This window comes from Sus scrofa, chromosome X (assembly GCF_054392235.1).
Source record: "Sus scrofa isolate SSC_HxYL_T2T_F1_AM1 chromosome X, Sscrofa_HxYL_maternal_Yorkshire_Landrace_v2.0, whole genome shotgun sequence".
In the NCBI taxonomy this organism is placed as follows: domain Eukaryota; kingdom Metazoa; phylum Chordata; class Mammalia; order Artiodactyla; family Suidae; genus Sus; species Sus scrofa.
In genome coordinates this window covers 39,889,687-39,911,130 of record NC_139401.1, presented here as the reverse complement: position 1 = coordinate 39,911,130, position 21,444 = coordinate 39,889,687, and the positions used below count along the sequence as shown (strand labels likewise).

General features: G+C 42.1%; 1 protein-coding gene across 1 annotated transcript in view; it reads right to left on the bottom strand.

Moving 5' to 3' along the window:
• Positions 1 to 6,287: 6,287 nt before the first annotated feature.
• The window catches only part of ATP6AP2 (ATPase H+ transporting accessory protein 2), a 29,060-nt gene continuing 13,903 nt past the window's right edge, over positions 6,288 to 21,444 (bottom strand). The window contains exons 4-9 of the mRNA XM_003135022.5: positions 21,182 to 21,277; positions 20,888 to 21,025; positions 19,688 to 19,741; positions 11,156 to 11,305; positions 10,537 to 10,656; positions 6,288 to 7,331 (exon numbers count right to left, since the gene is read on the bottom strand). Coding sequence (XP_003135070.1) covers positions 7,137 to 7,331; positions 10,537 to 10,656; positions 11,156 to 11,305; positions 19,688 to 19,741; positions 20,888 to 21,025; positions 21,182 to 21,277 — 753 coding nt within the window. The 3' untranslated portion in view covers positions 6,288 to 7,136. The remainder of the gene's footprint in view (positions 7,332 to 10,536; positions 10,657 to 11,155; positions 11,306 to 19,687; positions 19,742 to 20,887; positions 21,026 to 21,181; positions 21,278 to 21,444) is intronic.

Genomic DNA, 21,444 nt, shown 5'->3' with positions numbered 1-21,444 from the left:
CTCTAAGTTGGTTCTTTGATGAAAGTTTTTCTGTATATAAAAAGGCAGGCGGAGGACATGAGTGGGGGGGTCCACGCTGGGAAGGCCCCGCAGGGCCCTGCTCCATTACACTTACAAGAAGGAATTCTGCTTCAAGATTAACAGAAATACAGACTGAGTTTCCAGCCTGCTGGCCTGTGCCCACAATCACATGAACCAGTTCCTTAAAATAAATCTGTGTGCGTGTATATGTGTGTGAATACAAATGTATCTTTTCATATATCCTTTGAAGCACACTGATAATGTGTGGTGTTGTCCTCTTCAGAAAGATGTCTTCATTTGTCAACTTTTGTGTCTTTTAGGAGTGATTCAAAATGGAAACTGGTTTTCTCAATCCATGACTGTAAAGGGCAGCCAGGCTAGATATAACATTCTTGGCTTGCATTTTCTTGTCGGATTTCTTGAAAATGCTCTTCCACCCTTGTAGTATTTTGTGTATTTACACTTGAGAAGTCTCATGCCAGGTGCATTTTTTTATTCATGTAAGTAGTTTGACCTTTTGACTGGAAGCCCTGAATATCTTTTGTCTTAAAAGTCTAAAATTTTATTTAAATATATCTCAGAGTTGATAGATTCATGTCAGTTTTCTCAAGTGCATGGTGGGCCATTTCAACATGTAGGTTAAAGTTAGCTCTTAGCTCTGGAAAGTTTTCTTGGATTATAGTTTTTAAAAATTAGTTATCTTCAGAGTTCCTGTTGTGGCTCAGCAGGTTAAGTGTCCCACTAGTATCCATGAGGATGCGGGTTCAATCCCTGGCCTCGCTCAGTGGGTTAAGGATCTGGCGTTGCCGTGAGCTGGGGTGTAGGTTTCAGATCCCGCGTTGCTGCGGCTGTGGTGTAGGCGGGCAGCTGCAGCTTCCATTCAACCACTAGCCTGGGAACCTGCATAAGCCGTGGGTGCGGCCCTAAAAAGGCCAAAAAAAAAAAAAATTATCATCTATTGTTGTTTTTCTTCAGAGATTCAAACTGTATACATGTTGGAAATTTTGTACATATTTCCCAGTTCAACCACTTTTTTCTCTGGTTCTTTTTACTGGCTTTTCGTTTTTTTCTCCCACTTTTATTCAGTATCCTTTATTAAGTTTTCATTTGAATCTCTTCCCCCTTGGGTGCCTTGTAATTTATTCGAGATGGTTGTCTTTGACTTCAGTTTCTTTCCTGAATTCAGTCTACTCTCTTGCATTTCTACCTGTTTTCTGTCCATTTCCACGCTTAGTTTTTTACATTTCTGATTTAAGGATTTTTTATATTGAAAACCTGTTCAAGTATTTCATTCAATTCGGATTTTAGTATTAGTGTTTCCTTCTGATTCGTGCTAGGCTTTAATGGGGAGAATCTTCTTCAGATGATTTTTCTGTGTACTTCTCAGGGTAGTCTGGCATTGAGTTAGTTTCACTTTTTTTTTTCTCCTCTCAGGCATTTTGTGCTGGTTCATAGCACCTTCCTTGTCCTCTCAGAGCAAATGAGGTTGTTGCCACAGAAGGCAGGGAAGAAGGCTGGAGGGACAGGCAGGGGCTCTACTAGGGCAGTGCCTCTGTGCTGTGGTCAAGGACCAGTTTTTCATTTTTAATTTCAAATCCACTGTGGACCAGTATTCTTGTAAAATAAAGTGAAAATGAATTACTCTGAAATTTTAAGTATAAAATGTTTAATTGAAGTATAGTTGATTTACAGTGTTTCAAGTATACAGCAGTGATTCAGTTTTACATATAGGTATTCTTTTCCATTATAGGTTATTATAAGATATTAAATATAGGTCCCTGTTCTATATAGTTGGTCCTTATTATTATTTTATACATAGTAGTATGTATCTGTTAATCCCACATTCCTAATTTATTTCTTCCCCATTTTCCCTTTGGTAACCATAAGTTTGTTTTCTATGTTTATGGGTCTATTTCTGTTTTTTAAGTTCATTTGTGTCATTTTTTTCAAAATTCCACATATATCATGTATTTGTCTTCATCTGACTTACTTCACTTAGTATGATAATCCCTAACTCCATCCATGTAGCTGCAAATGGCATTAGTTCATTCTTTTTTATGGCTAAGTATTATTCCAGTGTGTGTGTGCTTGCACACAAACATCTTCTTTATCCATTCATCCGTCAATGAACATTGAGACTGCGTCCATGTCCTGGCTATTGTAAACAGTGTTGCTGTGAACATTGGGATGAAATGTATCTTTTCAAATTTAAGAGTTTTCATCTTCCAGATATTTGCCCAGGAGTGGGATTGCTGGATCATATAACCTTATTTGAAAATGAAATGTTTAAAACAACAAAAGAAGCCCAGTTGTTTTACTGTAAGATAAAATTGCATTTTAATCCCTATAATCAGAAGAAATGTAAGAAGAAATTACTATAACTATACATTCATTGAAAGTGAATATATAGGCAATTAGTAGAGATAAACAGTTACATATATTCATAACTCTTATCATTCCTCAGTTGTAACTAAATGTGTCAAAGCAATCCCCCTGCATTAAATGCCCATAAGTACACTTTGAACAGAAACCATGGTATTAATATTTAAAGTTTTAAATGTGATCAAATAAGCTTGACTGCTTGCTTAACCTATCGAGTAGAGGTTGGACTGTTGATAGCGCTACATGTAGGGCATAATATACAGCTAGACTATTTCTGTTTTAGCTTAACATTTACAGTAGAAACTGGTCTCTCAGAGCTATGTTGACAGGAATGGAAGACGACATTTTTAAATACCTCCGTAAGCTCAGGATATTAGTTTTTAATTTTCATCCAAGGTAAAAAAGCAAGTGATGACTTACACCCAAAACATGTTTTTAAACCTTCATCCAGCTCCAACAATTTGTGATGTAAAAGTTAAATTCTGAATTTTATATACTTTTGGGTTAGCACTTGGTAAACTAACCTTAAAATACCTCCTCTCAGGACATGGTTTGGTTGTGCATGGCCAGGCTGCAGCTTGTTCTCTCTGTGACTCACCATGCAGGCTTTCCAACACCCACACTAGTCTGTACCTTGTTGGGCGAGATGTCTGTTGATCGTGTGCTGGACATCATAAAATATCCAATTGCTATAAAAATTTCTCAAGGCAATTCCCCGGTGACCTCGAGGTTAAGGACTCAGTGTTGTCACTGATGTGGCTCAGGTCACTGCTGTGGCCTGGGCTTGACCCCTGGTCTGGGAACTTCTGCATGCTGCAGGTATGGCCAAATTTTTTTTCCTCATTACTCATGTCAGTTTTTTGTACTTATCACAGCACAGCCTGGTAACAGCCCACAGATTGGCACCAGGCCTCGGGCCACTTTGGGCAGCCCACCTGGTCTGCTGCCAACTTACTGGAAGACTCCCTCAGTCTTCAGGGAACAGTGAAGGAGTAGTCGACAAAAAGGTCATAAAACTCAACCATGACCTTGTTATCTTTTGAAGCAACAAGAACCATAAAATTTACCTCTAGTTCCTTTTTCATTTTGTTGTATGTTTAATATTCCAACTAAGAGCATTTTTTTCTCTTTACCTGCCCCCCCATCACATAAAGGATGCTGGGGGTTAACTTGAAAATGTAGTCCATAAATACCATGTGCTGCCAGAAAGTAAGCAGATGCTCAAAAAATGATGTCAGAAGGATACAGGAGCCAAGAAAAGGGGCTTCCAGTGGCCAAATATGGGACAGTTGAGCAATAAAATAAGAGGCATGGATTACCTGTAACACAGAGACTAAAGCAAATATCCATGAGTTCATGCTGATACAGATAATGAACTAAGTAAATTTAACAGGGAAGAAGAGAAAGCTCTTTTCTACAGAATTCCAAGTAATATAGAAAGAATGACGGAATGAGAAAAATCACTTGGCAAACACCACAGTAATTATTTCAGACAGAAATCATCAGTGGATACTAAAATGAATGGGTCAAAGTATGATACAAGAATGAGATACAGAGAGTCTTCAAGTGTCTAATCATACAATGAAAAATAGTAACTTTATCAGGGAGGAACCTGGCAGATATGACCTTAACCAAAGTTAATGTCACCAAAATGTAGACACAGTGGTATCATCTGCCTCCTGACATCATGAGCAAATATCAAACCAACCCCGACTGAAGGACATTTGATGAAATCACTGGCCATTACTGTTTTTCAAAACTGGAGCTCCCTTGTGGTATAGCAGGTTAAGGATCCAGTGTTTGATCCCTGGCCCAGGAACTTCCACCTGCCTGGGGCACGCCGCCCACCCCCAAAGTGAACCGTCCAGGTCGAAGGAGACTAAGGAGGCAGGACAGCTAAACACAAAGTGCGCTCCTGAACTGGATCTTGGTCCAATGAAAGGTTTCTAGTAGGACAGCTGACATAATTTAGTAACAAAAGTTTGTTCCTATTTGTTTGCAACTAAGAAACTACCCAGTACTTATCAGTGGTGCAATGATGGGCCCAAGCGGAGTTCCTTGAATTCAGTACTATTATTGTAATTTATATTAAGCAGTCACAAACCTTAGCACCTGTTATCCTACTGAATGCTAATTTTCACAAACCTGCAGTCCCTATTATACAGATTAAAAACTGATTCAGAGAGGATTAAGGGATTTGCCCAAGATTATTCAGCTAGTAAGTGATGAATCAGTTAACTGAATTCTTCTGTATTTTAATCACAGTGCTTCTTAACTAAGTCCTTTTTCTGACAACTCTTTCTTTTCTAAGAAACCACTGCAGTCACTCTGTCATGAAAAGGCTAGAAAGAAACCTACCTAAAGCCAAAGTTGGAAGGCTTGATGCCACTGCATGCTTTGGAAATTGTTGATCATCCATTAAAAAGTAAGTTTATGGCTTCCATATTGGTACCAATGAAAATGGATTCAGAATATTAGTCCTTCAAAAAAAAAAAAAAAAAAAAAAAGACATAGCCAAAGAAAGTAAAAACCAGTTCTCTATTATTCCTAATAGGATTAGGTCATAAGCAGTATCTACCACATGTGGAATCTCAGATATTTTATAAACCTGGACTGTTCCACCAATTAGATATAAAGTGATTGGATTTTTTTCTCACAAATGTCAGTAGAACAGTCTGTTTTAAGCCTGACTTTCCTGCTTCTCGCGCAAACCTTGACATCGTGATTTATGTGCCTGAACAAATTAGACTTAATTTAAGAGCAAATCATCAGCAACAGGTATAATAATCTTGGCAGAACATTTATTTTAATTAATTGCTTTCTGCCTAACATAGATGGAAGGGTGCTGATGCCATTTACCCTATAAGGATTAGTGCTGTCATGTAATTAATTTTTTTTCTTCTCCTAGAACTTAAAGTCTCATCAGTTTTAAATTACAAAGGCATTGGTTTACTTCATATTTAATCATAACAATGTAACTTCCATGGCAATATTTATATAAGAAACATGTGAAAGAAAAATGTGTTTTAACCACTCTGCAGCATCACAGATCCCTGGTCCCCAGATATAGTCCCTGCTGGGTTCCATGGGGCGTCAAGAGTGTTTCCGGTGAGGTTGCTGACAGCACCCTCACACCCGTAAACTTGGCAGGGGGTAGCGATGCAGGAGAATACTTGAGTGATTTTTAGACAATGTAGTTTTTCTTTCTTCTGGAGTTATCAGCTTCACAGTGAAAGGCAGAAGGAAAAGAAAAATTTCCTCCACACACTGTGGAAGTTTAACACCATACCTGTCAAAGGTATCTTGCAACAGTGGTAGAAAACACAGCTAAACAGACTGTCTTCTCAGACATGCTACTTAGAAATGATTTGATCATCTCTGCAAAGAGGAGGCAGAAAACAGCTAATACCTAAACCCAAATAGGGTCCCCAGGGGCAGGGCAGCACAGCACAACTCCCGTGAAAATAATTTAGCTGCCTGATCATAAAAATTTTAAATTCTTAGTTTAAGACTTACCTAAGAAGAATTTAAAACTATAATCCTTAAATCTTTACCTTATTAGATAGTCCTTCATACTCTACTCAACTAGTTGCACAGTCACCTTTTTAAATGCTGTGGGGGAAGTTTAAGCCTTCGCTACCTAAAGTCTAGTGTGAAATTATCATTCTGTGGAAATCCAAGAGTAAGAATGGTGAATTCAGATGTCTTCTTTCTATTCGTGATGAATCTCAGGAGGTAGTGAGAATGAAGCAAGTGTAAAAACAAAAACAAAAACCCCATAAAAAACAGTCTATGTAACAAAAGAGCCAATTCTGAGTAAATAAAGCCCTGTTTAGTTAGGTTTTTACAATATAAAATAGATTTAGTATTGAAATGACACAAACTGGAATCATTGTTAACTTTATTTGTCACTCTTTATAGACAAAGGTCCACTTCCACATGAAAAGTAGGGAGCATCTCCTTCACTTGACATTGTGTATAGAACGATGCTGCACCGCAAACCATAGGACTTTACACAGGGGGACTAATTACTGAAATGAGATTTTATACTCATGCCCTGTGATGTCCCCCCAAAATGTTTTTGTGTCTATAAATTATAAGCATCTGTAACTCCACAAAGCTAGTTTCTTCTTAGGTCAATGTAGTATCTGTAATATCTCTACCTGATCACTCGGTCACCAAACTTTTTTCAGAAAAGGTTAAACAGCTATTGCCTGTCAGTCAGTACAATTCCAAATCTATAGGACTGTATAATCACATTCATCACTTAGAGTTGCTTGACGTTAAAAGCCTTTTCTCTTATTTCAGAGAGATTTACATTAAGACATTTACAAATGGTTCATAGTATATAACAGCCCAAATATCACTTGCACCTGTCCTGTGTAAGGAAGGAAGTTAAGCATTTCAAATTCAGTGCATTTTCCCAACATAAATAACACAAACTATTCTAAATGTTTTACATTTATTTCAGTGCATATTTCCAAATATTAAATGGAATGAAATTATATTAAATGGTTATATCATAGTATTGAGCATATTATGGAATCTATCTCACACAAATCAACCCACGTCAATACTACACTCTGTAAGGACATCACAGGCACACACAAAATAGAGAACAAAATTTGTTTATAAATTTAAAGTATACTACCTATTTTAACTACACTAAAGGATTTATTTTAACAAAACAGCCAATTTCCAAACCTCTGTTCTAAGTTTGGCATAAGGAAAGTTCAGTCCATTCGAATCTTCTGGTTTGTCATCCTATAAATGATGCTGTCATATCCAGGATCCATGTTCCAAATATTGTAAGAGGTGATTATCACAGCCAAGGCCAAGGCAATCATTATCCAAAGTATCATGTTGAAAACCACTGGATAGTCAACATTATACTTGTATGCAAGGTTATAGGGACTTGGTGGGTCCTTCTACAGTAAAAGAAAGAAAATCAAGAAGGAAGAATGTTAAGTCAGGAAATTATCCCAATTTGATAGCTGTGATTCATTTATCTAACATTACTCGTGACATAAGAACGGCTTATATTAGGAGAAACCAAGAAGTGGGGGAGCCTTCCTGAGAAGATAAGCACACTGGCAGTGGAAGTATAAAGGGGTCCACCTGCTTGAAAAAAAATGGCAACACCCAGAAAGGGGACAGTATGCATATACTGAGATCCAGCCAGGTCATACCCTAGGGAACACTTGTACCTCTAAACGAAGAGACAAGGACATCCAGAGGGTGGAACGTACAGCAGTACCATGACCCGAATCACAGCTATATTTATCACTGTGACTCTTATAAACGATACTGAACCTTTGCTCAGAGGAAAACAGACTATGATTCCATTTATATAAAATGCTAATAAAGGCAAAGCCAAACAATATTAATTAAAAGTGTAAAGAAAAGCCAGGAAGTGGTTAACATAAATTCAAGAGAATGACCTCTAGCTGGGGAAGGTAGAGGAGTAAGAAAAGAGAGCTGCAGAGGAGCAAGTATTCTCTTTAGCTTTACAGTGTTTAACTAGTATTATATGATATGTATTTATATGTATGATCTGCTTAAATGTTTTAATTTTAAAGCAGAAAACAAATGATGGTTCATAGAACAACAGTCGTCCTGAAGAGCTATCCCCAGACCTTGGTGGGGTGGAGTCGATTCCAGGCCTGTGCAGAAGCGTCATTTGGGAAACAGCTCATTCTGGCCAAAGAACTTAAAAAGTAGGACAATAGCAGGCGATGAAGCTAGAAGAGAATCTGGCCCTGAGCTTGTGGGCAATGCGCAGCCACTGACAAGTTTCAGACAGAAAGGTGAGTGATATGATCAGGTTTGTCTTTTTAGGGCTGCACCCTTGGCATATGGAGGTAGGGGTTGAATCGGAGATACAGCTACAGCCACAGCAACGCCAGATCCGAGCTGCTGCCCGTGACCTACACCACAGTTCACAGCGGTGCCGGATCCTTAACCCATTGGGCAAGGCCAGGGATCGAACCCATATCCTCATGGATACTAGTCTGGTTCATTACTACTGAGCCACAGTGGGATCTCTGAGGTTTGTCTTAAGGAAGCTGTGACGACTGCATAGGATGGAGCTGGGAAGGAGAGGGACGAGTTGGTGAGGTGGGAGAAATGAGGGCGGGGGCCTGGCAGGGAAGATGGCGAAGAGACCCTAACTGCACAGCCCCGGCACTTGGCATGCCCCAAGCACTCCAGTGTTTCCTAAAGTGTCGATTCCCCTTAAACCTAAGGAAGGCGGTGACTTCATTCAGCTGAGGAGAGGATGAATACGCAGCCCTGTGCGTTGCAGTGGGGGCAACTTAGAGCTGAGGCAGTGTTACAAAATTTCACCATTGAAGACCTCTTTTTTTAGATCCAAAAAAACTGGACTTTAAAGGGGGGTGGTGACAACCTTTCAGAAGCTATCCTATTTGTTGGAAGTCAAGAGCCTTCTACATATACTTACGGAGCAAAAACCTGTTAGACATACTGAGCAGTTGGAGTGTGTGTCTTGTGTCGGAGTCCAGAGAAATGCCTCTGGTATTAGGCTAAGAGGCGAATCACTGTGTGTCAATTAAAAGCCTTCATTGACGTGATGACAAGGAGATGATCGTTGACATAGAATTTATGCAGTTATTCTCAGTTATACAGAAAAAAAATGAAGCTATCTGAAATTTCTACTTAAGCAAAAACTGCAGCTACACACACACACACTCAGAACACCTGTTCGAGCTGGATCTGCCCCGAGTCCAGCTGTCCGCTAACCAATCCACTAAGGCCAGGGTGGGCTGCAGAGAGAACCCTGCTCCTGTTAAGTGTAGGAATCAATGAATTTCAGTCTGTTTACGGAGCAGCAAGGTCCTCTCCACAGTCTCCAGCTCCCTGCTATAGTGTTTCGAGTTCACGTTTGGGGAGACTAGCTGCGGGGCCCGCCAGGGGCCTTCGCTGTTCTGTGTATAATGGGTTTGTCCTGCCCGGGACGTTTTGCTGGGGGCTGGACAGTATAAATTGGAGCCTCTAGGTTAGGGCTGCCCTAGGAGCCCCTCCATCCCCAACACGTCCCCAGCTGCAGAGCCCAAGCTGCCTTTCCACCTCCCTAGCCAGCAGGCCACCCTCTCACTGCCAGCGCAGCCCTTCCGGGCTCCCAGCTGCGCAGAAGGTGTCAGTTCCAACGCCCCACGGTCAGAGCCAGGCTCTCGGTAACCCAACTGGAAAGGGCCCCATAGGACAGCCTGCTTACCACACAGTTCTCGACTTCCCCTTCTTCACTGGCTCCTGAAAGAGTTTCCCGTACTTTGTTGAGAGCTCAACGCTGCATTCAAAGGGCTGTTTATTTTTTATCCACCATTTCTAGATGCTCTATCGTGGGAAAGCTTTTCAGGTTGTCTATCTAGCCTGCCATACTGTCTTAAATAGATGTCCTTCCACTCCGATTTAGAATAAAACAATTTCAACCCAGTCACATCTAGGTTATCCTGGACTGGAATGACCTTCGACCGTGTCACTCAAAGTCCCCCACTGCAGTTGGTAAAACTGAGCAGAGTGGGGGCTGCAAATGGGCTTAAAGGGGAGCATCCATAAACGACTAGGAATCTGATTGCTCGGAGAGGTGCGGCCAGCTCTTAAGTAATGTTCTTGGCCTTGCAGTATTCTGGAGTCACCACACCGGTGGGTGTGTTTCCGTGTTTTCCTAGGGCCGGCACCCTTGCCCATGAGCCTCTAAAGGCTTAAAAATCAAAGCAAGATCTAGGTCCCCCAAAATTGTAGAATAAAATCTAATTACAGAGTGTATGAAGCAGGAAAATAAGAGACTGTACCACAAAGACAGCGTACCTTTGAGAAAAGCAGATTCCAGAAGTTGAAAGAACCACACCTGCCCGCACGCTGACTTCTGACGTCTCGCTGTTACACCCCACATTTGAATTGTCTTATTGGATCTGCTTTTATCCCTAACAAAGTCTTGCATTATTTGTTTACAACCCAAAAGCACTGAGCATCCCTGGCAAAACACACACCTATGTTTTCACTGTTTTTCAGATTTACTGACTACTTATTCATGTTGCCCACAGGTAATACAGGATTTAGTGGGGTTTTTAGTTAATTTTGCACTTTTAAAGCAGGATCTAAAAATGTACTCACCACTTGTTTTGCCTCAAGGATAGTCCTTGTCTTCCTCACAAGGGATGTGTCGAATGACCTGACCGTCACTAACTCGACCACTGCATTCCCACCATAAAGATTGTACATGTCATCTGCAAACTGAAGAGTTATTGACACTACCATGAATTGCAAAACACATACTTTTGTGTGTGTGAAGCTTCAGTGCACCTACAAGAACAATGCAGTTACCTACTGGCTCATGAAGTAACCGTGTCTTAAAACACGTGGCTCATTTCCTATGCTGCCTCTGCCAGCATCAGAGAGACATCTCAACATATACCTTTGACCTACTCCATTCTCAGTCACTGAAGTTAAAGGGCCCTCAAAGAAAGTGAGTTGCAGAGTTCCCGCTGTGGTGCAATGGGATCAGCAGCATCTTGGGAGCGCTAGGACGCAGGTTCACTCCCTGGCCTGGGAACTCCATGTGCCGCAGGGCGGCCAAAAAGGAAAAGGAAAGAGGAAAAAAAAACAAAAACAAAAACAGAAAAAAGGAAGTGAAGAGAAGAGTTCAATGAGCAGTATTCATAAAGCCGGCTTCCCCATTAGGAGGCTGAGTGAAATGGTCACCCCTCCCTGCGCACACCCCAGCGAGAGTTACCTTTTGCAGAGCATCGACAAGGATCTTAGAAGCATCTCTAAATTGTTCAGAGTCTTCCCCGTAACGTTTCCCAATTTCATCCAAACCTGCCAGCTCCAGTGAGTATAAATCAGGAGAATGATCCTTGGCTAGATGCTTGTGTCGAGACAACTTAGGAGGACAAACAAACAAAAGGAAATGGATAATGTCAAACACAGCCGGCTGGAGTTTTATACCTACCTAACCAAACTAGCTGGAGCAGAAGCACGCAAGTGTGCCACAATATACACGTAGTCCAGGCTGGGGGCAGACCCAACGCAAATCTCATTTCTAGTAGTTTTAAGAGCTCTTTTAAAAATTTCTTAGTTAAAAAACCTCAGACATGGGCCAGGGTATGCGAGAACAGATGGTTGGACCAGTGTGATCTCAAGAGAGACCAGCCATCGGGGCTCACAGAGCAGACACCTGCCGCACCGCCTGGCTGGCCCCAGCACTGTACTTCTAGACTCCCCACACCAACCCCACTGAAAGTTTGGGCAACAGCTACAGAAGACAGCACGCAGGGTAAGTTTTTCTATTTTAGTCACAAGAAGGTTTTTTTTAAAAATCATTCACCAGCGGGCTGGGTCAAGACGGCGGAGAAAGAGGGCGTGAAGCTCACCTCCTCCCACGAAAATAGGAAATACACCCATGAGTGGAATGATCCACGCGGCCTACCTACTGAACGCCAACAGCAGACGTCAGACTTCCAAAAAGGCAAGAAAACCCGCACGAGGCTGGGTGAGAAAAGGGGAAAAGGCAGGGAAAAAGAAAAAGGAGAGGGAGGGAAAGGAACAGGGATGGGATCCGTGCCTCAGGGAGGGAGCTGTGAGGGACAAGAAGCTCCCGCACCCTGGGAAGCCCTCCACTGGCAGGGAGATTAGCCCGAATGCAGGGGCAGCTTTGGCGCCTAGGAGGGAAGAGCAGCAGGTGGTTAACAAGGGGCAAAACAGAAAGTACTCTGCGCAGAGGGCCGGCATGGTGGCACCAGCAACCCAGCCTCGTCCCCTGAAGCAGGCAGGGGCTGTGAGCGCAAGTCAGACCCAGGAACAGCACCACGGTTGGCTGCACAGTGACACTAGAGGCTGTGTACTCAGGAGAGAAACCAGGTCCACCACACAGTCCTACCAAACCAGGCCCGCACTGCTGAGGCTCTGCGAGGAGAGGGCCAGGGCCGCCACTAGAGCTGCCTCCTCTGCGAGGGCTCTCAGGAAACCGCCTACTAGAGTATCAGGTGGGTGCGCGCACCTCTGGCACCACTGTGAGGTCCAGAGACCGGCAGCTGCTAGGAGACTTGCGAGCAGGCTCTGAGCCCTGCCTCCAAGATCCCTGAAGTACCTGAACCCAGATAACCCAGCAAAAAACTGCCAGCAGGTGCCAGGCCCTACCTCTGCTGGCCTGGGAGCTCTCTAGAGCGCCAGTTGTCCCTGCCAAAACTTCAAGTGGGTGCTGGGCTCTGTCCCCACAGCCCCAGGAGTGCAACGGGTCCCAGGTACCCCAGGAAATCTGTGAGCAGGCACCAGACTCTGCCACCACTGTATGCAGAGTGTGGCGTGAGCCCCGTGCACCTGACTGCTGCCCCCACCTGCCTCCCTTCTGGATAGGCTCCTGTGCTCGTGCTGCCCTGGGAGCAGACCCCAGTGGGCTGCCCACACTCAGAGGTGGTGCTGAAACCATGGCGGAGCCCCAGGGACCCTGCAACTACGGAAGAGCTGAAATCTCTCCTCCTGGCTGTGGGGACCACAGATTTACACCTCCACTGCCAATGCTGTAAACCTAGCGCCTCCGGATCCCCCTGACAGGCAACAAGTGCTCCCACAGCTGTGACGGGCCTGGCGCGCCTCTGTGGGCTCTATGGATATGTACACGTGGGGGCTGGACCAGGCCAGAGTCTGAGCTGTCTCCATAGCTACCACAGCGGGTCCAGGGGCATGACTACCCCAGTCCTAGGACCTGACCTCATCAGATCTGTGCTGATAGCCTGGTGAAAACAATAGTGTACTTGTGAACCTGCACAACAGGTGAAAGGTGACACAACAGAACACACTCACAGGCGAACAGCTCCAGTGGAGGAATACTCAAGGACTCCTCTCCTAGTGGGAGTGCTCCAGTCCTGCGTACCATGCACCACAGAGCAGTAACACAGCTCAGAAACAGATCTGGTGCCTCCTACCCCAACAACTAGGGGGTACATCCTGCCCCTGACAGGGCAGTGACAACTACAGATCAATACCCAACGCAAGCTCTGGTCACAACATCTGTCACGCCTCCTATTAAGGGGATAACAGCCAGCACATAATGAGGAAAGAGGTGACAGGCATCCATATTAAAAACAGCCCTTGCACCCAAAATGTTATACCCATGTAGGTGGTCTAAAGTCTTCCTGAATTCACAGCCACCTCTAAACACGCCCCTTGACACAGCCCTAACCATCACAGAGAGAAGACCCAGCACCACCCACCAGTCCCTCTCACCAGGAAGCCTGTGCAAGCCCTTAGACCACCCTCACCCATCAGGGGGCAAAAGCAAGAGGAACTATGATCCTGCAGCCTGCAGAGACCACAAACACAAAAAGACAAAAGGAGATGACAGAAAAATGTTTCAAAGGAAGGAACAGGATAAAAACCTACAAAAACAACTAAGTGAAGAGGAGATAGGGAATCTACCTGAAAAAGAATTCAGAGTAATGATAGGATACAATCCAAGATCTTGGAAAAAGAATGGAGACACAGAACAAGAAAATGACAAGACATGGTTCACAAAGAGCCATTAGATTTAAAGAACAAGCAGAGATGAATAATACAATATATGAGATGGAAAAATACACTAGGAGGAATCAATAGCAGGATAACTGAGGCAGAAGAATGAGTAAGTGAGATGGAAGACAGAGTGGTGGAAATCACTGCCACAGAAAAGAATAAGGAAAAAAAGATTTAAATGAATTGAGGACAGTCTCTGGAACAACATTAAATGTACTGACATTCGCATCAAGGAGGTCCCAGAAGGAGAAGAGAGAAAGGGTAAGAAAACACTCAAAGAGATTATAGTGGAAGACTTCCCTGATATGGGAGAAGAAACACTCAAGTTGAGGAAGCGCAGAGAATCGCACACAGGGTAAACAAGAGGAGGAGCATTCCGAGACATATGCTAATCAAACCGACAAAAATTAAATTCAAGGAAAAATATTAAAAGCAACAAGGGAAAAGCAACAGCTAATATACAAGGAGGAGCTCCCTTTGTGGCTTAGCAGTAATGAACCGGACTAGGATGTGGGTTTGATCCCTGGCCTCACTCAGTAGGTTAAGGATCTGGCATTGCCACAAGCTATGGTGTAGGTCACAGATGCAGCTCGGATCCAGCGTTGCTGTGGCTGTGGCATAGGCCTACAGCAGCAGCTCCAATTCAACCCCTAGCCTGGCAACTTACATGCGCCATGGGTGTGGCCCTAAAAAGGGGGGAAAAAAACTAGCAATGAGAGGAGAGTACAAATGCAGAATATTGAAAATACATTCAAAATTAAGAGACCAGCAACTAAAAATAATCTGTACTTTGTGTGTGTGTGTCTTTTTTTAGGGCTGCACCCACAGCATGGGGAAGTTCCCAGGCTAGGGATTGAAACAGAACTGTAGCTGCCAGCCTACACCACAGCCACAGCAATGACAGATCCGAGTGGCATCTATGATCTACACCACAGCTCAGGGCAATGCCAGATCCTTAACCCACTTAGCAGGGCCAGGGATCAAACCCTCGTCCTCATGGATACTACTAGTTGGGTTTGCTATGGCTGAGCCACAACAGGAACTCCAATTCTCTACATATTTAGACTGCTGTATCAAATCTACAAACCACAAACCAGAAAACTACAATAAACACACACAAAAAAGAAAAAGCAAACCAAATACAACACCAAAGAAATCATCAAATCACAAAAGAAGAGAACAAAAGAGGAAGGGAAGAAAAAAGTCCAACATCAACAACAAAACGGCAGTAAGTGTGTACTATTCATAATTACACTGAATGTAGTAAATGGATTAAATGCTCCAACCAAAAGACACAGACTGGCTGAATGGATACAAAAACAAGACCCATGGGAGTTTCCGTCGTGGTTCAGTGGTTAACAAATCCGACTAGGAACCATGAGGTTTCGAGTTTGATCCCTGGCCTCGCTCAGTGGGTTAAGGATGGTGTTGCCATTACCCGTGGTGTAGGTCGCAGATGTGGCTCAGATCCCACGTTGCTGTGGTGTAGGCTGACAGCTACAACTCCAATTAGACCCCTAGCCTGGGAACCTCCATATGCTGCAGGTGTGGCCCTAGAAAAGACCAAAAAAAAAAAAAAGAACCATGTGTATGCTGTTTACACAAGACCCACTTCAGACCTAAGGACACATGGAGACTTACAGAGGGGATGGGGGAAGGCATTTCATGTAAATGGAAATCAAAAAGAAGCTGGAGTAGCAATATTCACAATCAGACAACACAGACTTTAAAAATAAACAAGAGACAGAGAAAACAATAGAGAAGATCAATGAAACCAAAAGTTGGCTCTTCAAAAGGTCAACAAAGTTAATAAACCTTAGCCAGACTCATCAAGACAAAAAGGGAGAGGGCTCGGATCAATGAAATTAGAAATGCAAAAGCGTAAGTTACAAGCGACAGAAATGCAAAAGCGTAAGTTACAAGCGACACGACAGAAATACAAAGGAACTATATGCAACTATACTACAAGCAACTATATACCAATAAAATAGATAACCTAGAAGAAATGGACAAATTCTTACAAAGTAACAACTTTCTAAGTCTGAACCAGGAAGAAATAGAAAATATGAATAGACCAATCACAAGTACTGAAATTGAAACTGTGATTTAAAAACTTCCAAAAGACAAAGTCCAGGGCCAGATGGCTTCACAGGAGAATTCTATCAAACACTCAGAGAAGATTTAACACCTATTTTTCTGAAACTCTTCCAAAAAGTTGCAGAGGAAGTAATACTCTCTAGCTCATTCTATGAAGCCACCATCACCTTGATACCAAAACCAAGCAAAGATACCACACCAAAAGAAAATTACATGCAGAGTTCCCATTGGGGCTCAGCAGTAATGAACCTGGCTAGCATCCATGAGGATGTGGGTTCAATCCCTGGCCTTGATCACTGTAAGGATCCAGTATTACCATGAGCTGTGGTGTAAGTCACAGATGCGGCTTGGATCCTGCATTGCTGTGGCTGTGGTGTAGGCCCGCAGCTACAGCTCTGATTCGACCCCTAAACAGGGAACTTCCATATGCCACAAGTGCAGCCCTAAAAATACGAGAAAAAAAAAAAAGAGAGAGAGAAAGAAAGAGAGAGAGGGAGGGAGGGAGGGAGGAATGAGGAAGGAAATTACAGGCCAGTATCACTGATGAACATAGATGCAAAAATCTTAAAATATTATTAGCAAACCGAATCCAACAACAGATTAAAAGGACCATGTACCATGATCAAGTGAGATTTATCTCAAGGATACAGGGATACTTCAACATCCGCCACTGTGATTCACCTCATCAACAAACTGAAGAATAAAAACCAAGTGATCATCTCAGTAGATGCAGAAAAAGCTTCTGACAAAATTCAGCACCCATTTATGAAAACTCTCCAGAAAGTGGCCTAGAGGAAACCTACCTCAACATAACAAAAGCTGTGTATGACAAACCCACAGCTAACATCATCTCAATGGTGACAAGCTAAAAGCATTTCTGCTAAGATCAGGAACAAGACAAGGATGTCCACTCCCATCACTGTTATTCACCATAGTTTTGGAAGTCCTGGCCATGGCAATCAGAGAACAAAAAGAAATAAAAGGAATTCAGGTTGGAAAAGAAGTAAAACTGTCACTATTTGCAGACGACATGATACTATGCATAGAAAATCCCAAGGGCGCTACTAGAAAACCGTTAGAGCTCATCATCAGTAAAGCTGCAGGACACAAAATTAATACACAGAAATCTCTTGCATTTCTGTATACTAACCGTGAAAGATCAGAAAGAACAGGGTTGTTTTCCATTTACCATCACATCAAAAAGAATGAAATACCTAGGAATAAACCTACCTAAAGAGTCAAAAGACCTGTACTCTAAAAACTAAGTCACTGATGAAAGGAATCAAAGATGACATAAACAGATGGAAAGATATACCATGCTCTTGGACTGGAAGAATCAATATTGTCAAGATAATGATACTACCCAAGGCAATCTACAGATTCAGTGAAATTCCTATCAAGTTACCAATGAATGACATTCTTCACAAAACTAGAACAAAATATTTTAAAGTTTGTATGGAAACACAAAAGACCCCACATAAGTAAAGTAATCTTGAAAAAGAAAAACAGAACTGGAGGAATCAGGCTCCCTGACTTCACACTATACTACAAAGCTACAGTCATCAAAACAGTATGGTTCTGGCACAAAAACAGAAATATAGATCAGTGGAACAGGACAGAAAGCCCAGAAGTAACTCAAGCCCCTCTGGTTAACTGATCTATGACAAAGGCAAGAACACCCAATGGAGGAAAGAGAGTCTCTTCAATAAGTGGTGCTGGGGAAACTGCAAAGCTCCATGTAAAAGAATGAACTTCAAACATGCTCTAACACCATACACAAAAGTAAACTGAAAATGGATTAAAGACCTAAATATAAGACTGGATACTACAAAAATCCTGGAGGAAAACATAGGCAGAATGCTCTTTGACACAGAGCAGCAATATCTTGTTTGATCCACCTCCTAGAGGAATGAAAATAAAAACAAAAATAAACCAATGGGACCTAATTAAACTAAAAAGCTTTTGCACAGCAAAGGAAACCATTAAGAAAAAAAAAAAGACAACCCACACAATGGGAGAAAATCTTTGCAAATGAAGCAACTGACAAGGGATTAATCTCCTAAATATACAAACATCTCATGCAGTTTTATATCAAAAAACCCAACCCATTCAAAAAATCGGCAGAAGATCTAAATAGACGTTTCTCTAAAGCAGACAGACAGATGGCCAAAGAACACATTAAAAGATGCTGAACAACACTAATTATTAGAGAAATGCAAAGCACAACTACAATGAGGGATCACCTCACTCTAGTCAGAATGGCCATCATCAGAAAGTCTACAAACAATAAATGCTGGAGGGGGTGTGGAGAAAAGGGAACCCTCCTACAGTGTTAGTGGGAATGTAAATTAGTACAACCTCTATGGAGGACGGTACGGAACTACCATGTGATCCAGCAATCCCACTCCTGGGCATATAACCTGGAGAAAACTGTAATTTGAAAAGATACCCCAATGTTTACTGCAGCATTATTTACAAAAGCAAAGATGTGGAAGCAACTTAAAAGTCCATCGACAGAGGAATGGATAAAGACGTGGTACATATATATATGGGGAATATTATTCAGTCAAAAAAAGAATGAAATAATGCCATTTTGCAGCAACGTGGATGGACCTAGAGATTATTATACTGAGTGAAGTATGTCAAAGACAAGTATCATATGATATCACTTATATATGGACTCTAACAAATGATACAAAAGAACTCATTTATAAAACAGAAACTCAGCGTTCCTGTTGTGGCTCAGTGGTTAACAAATCTGACTAGGAACCATGAGGTTGCAGGTTCGATCCCTGGCCTTGCTCAGTGGGTTAAGGATCCGGTGTTGCCGTGAGCTGTGGTGTAGGTTGCAGACGCGGCTCGGATCCCGTGTTGCTGTGGCTGTGGTGTAGGCCAGTGGCTACAGCTCTGATTAGACCCCTAGCCTGGGAACCTCCATATGCCACGGGAGTGGCCCAAGAAATGGCAAAAAGACAAAAAAATAAAACAGAAACTCACAGATTTCCAAAGCAATCTTATGGTTACCACAGAGGAAACCGTGAGGGGAGGTAGGAATTGGGAAGATGGGAATAACATATACAGGCCACTTATAAAAGAGATGGTTAACAAGAACCTCCTGTACAGCTCAGGGAAATCAACTCAATAGTTTGTAATAACCTCTATGAGGAAAAAAGAATGGCTGTATATATACAGGTATAAGCAATTCACTTTGCTGTGTACCTGAAGCTGATACAACACTGTACATCAACTATACTCCAATAAAATATTAATTAGTCACAAAGAAAATAATAATACACTACAGGCATATTTATTCTCTTTCTGACTTGGATGACAGCACTATTAGTCCAAACTGTTATTCCTACTTTAGACCCAAAGATAAAAGATACAAGAATTTAAGTCCTAACGCCTGACAAGAAATCAACCAGGGTGGCCTTACTCCCAGACCTGTGTTCTTAGAGGATATACTATCCCTCCTAAAAGCAGAAATGCAAAGTAATGTGACTGCTAACATGAGATAAGTTCAAAACTCCCACCACCACCCTAACTGCTCAGCTTTCATGGAATTAAAAATCTAGGGATACTACCATTCAAGGATTCTCTAGGAGTGTCTTTTGAAACCAAAATAAATGGAACTGAAAAATGAGAGTAGCCTACATACCAAACTTGAAATATCATGTAGCACCTGCAGTTCAGAAAGAAAGAGCAGGTCGACCTGCAGGGAGCAGAAAAAAATGAGCATTATTTTAAATACCCGTTCAAGATCTATACTTGCCATTTACTAAGTAAGGCACAGGATATCACCAACATTAATTAGCACACGAGCGAATTTATGCAACAACTGTCTTCCATTCGCTAGGTTCATTTCAGTTGAAGATGCTTATAAAACATTATTTCCTGACAAAAAAGGTGATGGTCACTCTCCAGCACATCAACTACGACTCAACAGCTTTATTTTTCATAAAGCATCCAACTCTGAGGTGGTTTTCCCCTCGGGATATCAGAATATTCTGGTGCACTGCAACAAGGTCCTGCCTATAGCCTAGTTTGTTCACATCCCTTGAAGAATAAAAATCGGTGGCCCAGGTCATCCAGAGCAGGTGAAGAAGGGAGGCTACCACAAAGGTGGCATGCCCTGTGGGTAAGAGGGTACATGAACAGGTGGTGACACTGACATACAGGAGTCAAAAGTAAGGGTGGCTCCTGCCACTCTACTGCCGAGAATGAATTAGAAAAATGAGGCAACACATCAGAAGTGGCAGTGAATAATGGCTCCCCACATTACCGGAGTGACACAGTTCTGCCAACTTCCAAGTAGTTTCTGTGATTTCTGGCCTGTCAAGATTAAATGTTGGTAACCCTTGCACTAGAATTTAATACTATTTACTGCAGCTCAGCTCACAAAAAGAGTCACTTTTTTCATGAGATTCATTTAAAAAAAACAAAAAACAATCACACTGGAGTTCCCACGGTGGCTCAGCAGAAACAAATCTGACTTGCATCCATGAGCACACAGGTTCGATCCCTGGCCTCGAGCAGTGGGGTAAGGATCCAGCATTGCCATGAGCTGTGGTGTAGGTCAAAGAAGAGGCTCAGATCCTGAGCTGCTGTGGCTGTGGCAGGCAGCTATAGCTCCAATTTGACCCCTAGCCTGGAAACCTCCTATGCCGTGGGTGTGGCCCCAAAAAGACAAAAAAAAAAAAAAAAAAAAAAAATCACACTAAAGAAGAATCTACTCCAGGAATAAACCTGTAAAACTTTTCATTTTTTAAAATTTCAAGTTTGCTCTAAGGTCAGGAGCATAAGAAATAGGAAATTAGTAAGGACATTCATTTATTTATCCAATAACTGCACTACTTACTTCATTGTTCCTACTCAGAGAATTGAGGGGAAGTAAACTGAGAATAGAGTTTTCTTGAAACAGTCGACTGCGGAGTTGTCTAAGTGTTACTGAAAGATCTTCAAAAACCGAGTTTGCCTTTCCCACCATGTACACTCTCTGTAAGAAGAGTCCAAAATTTTGTTACATTCTACAGATTAATTCCAATTATACAGAGGTCTGTCAGCATTTTTCATAGTTAGTTTTAAATTTTCCTTAAGTAATGAAAGCTTATTTTTTTTAAAGCATTTAAAATAAAAACTGCATCACACTTACTTCCTCACTGGGTGCCAACTGCAAAACCACAGGAGTTTCTTCAGAAAATAAGGAGTGAATGGAATTTGCAACGCTGTCAAGACTAAAAGGAACTGCCTGAAATTTAAGAGTAAGACTTTATTTATTATCAAACAAAGTGGGAAGAAAAATCATTTGGATAGTATTTAAAAGGGGGCCTTAAAAAAAAAAAAAACTACTAGCATTTTCTATGGCGATTAAGAAGATCCAAATCATATCCAAACACAAAGAGTCCTTTTGAGGCC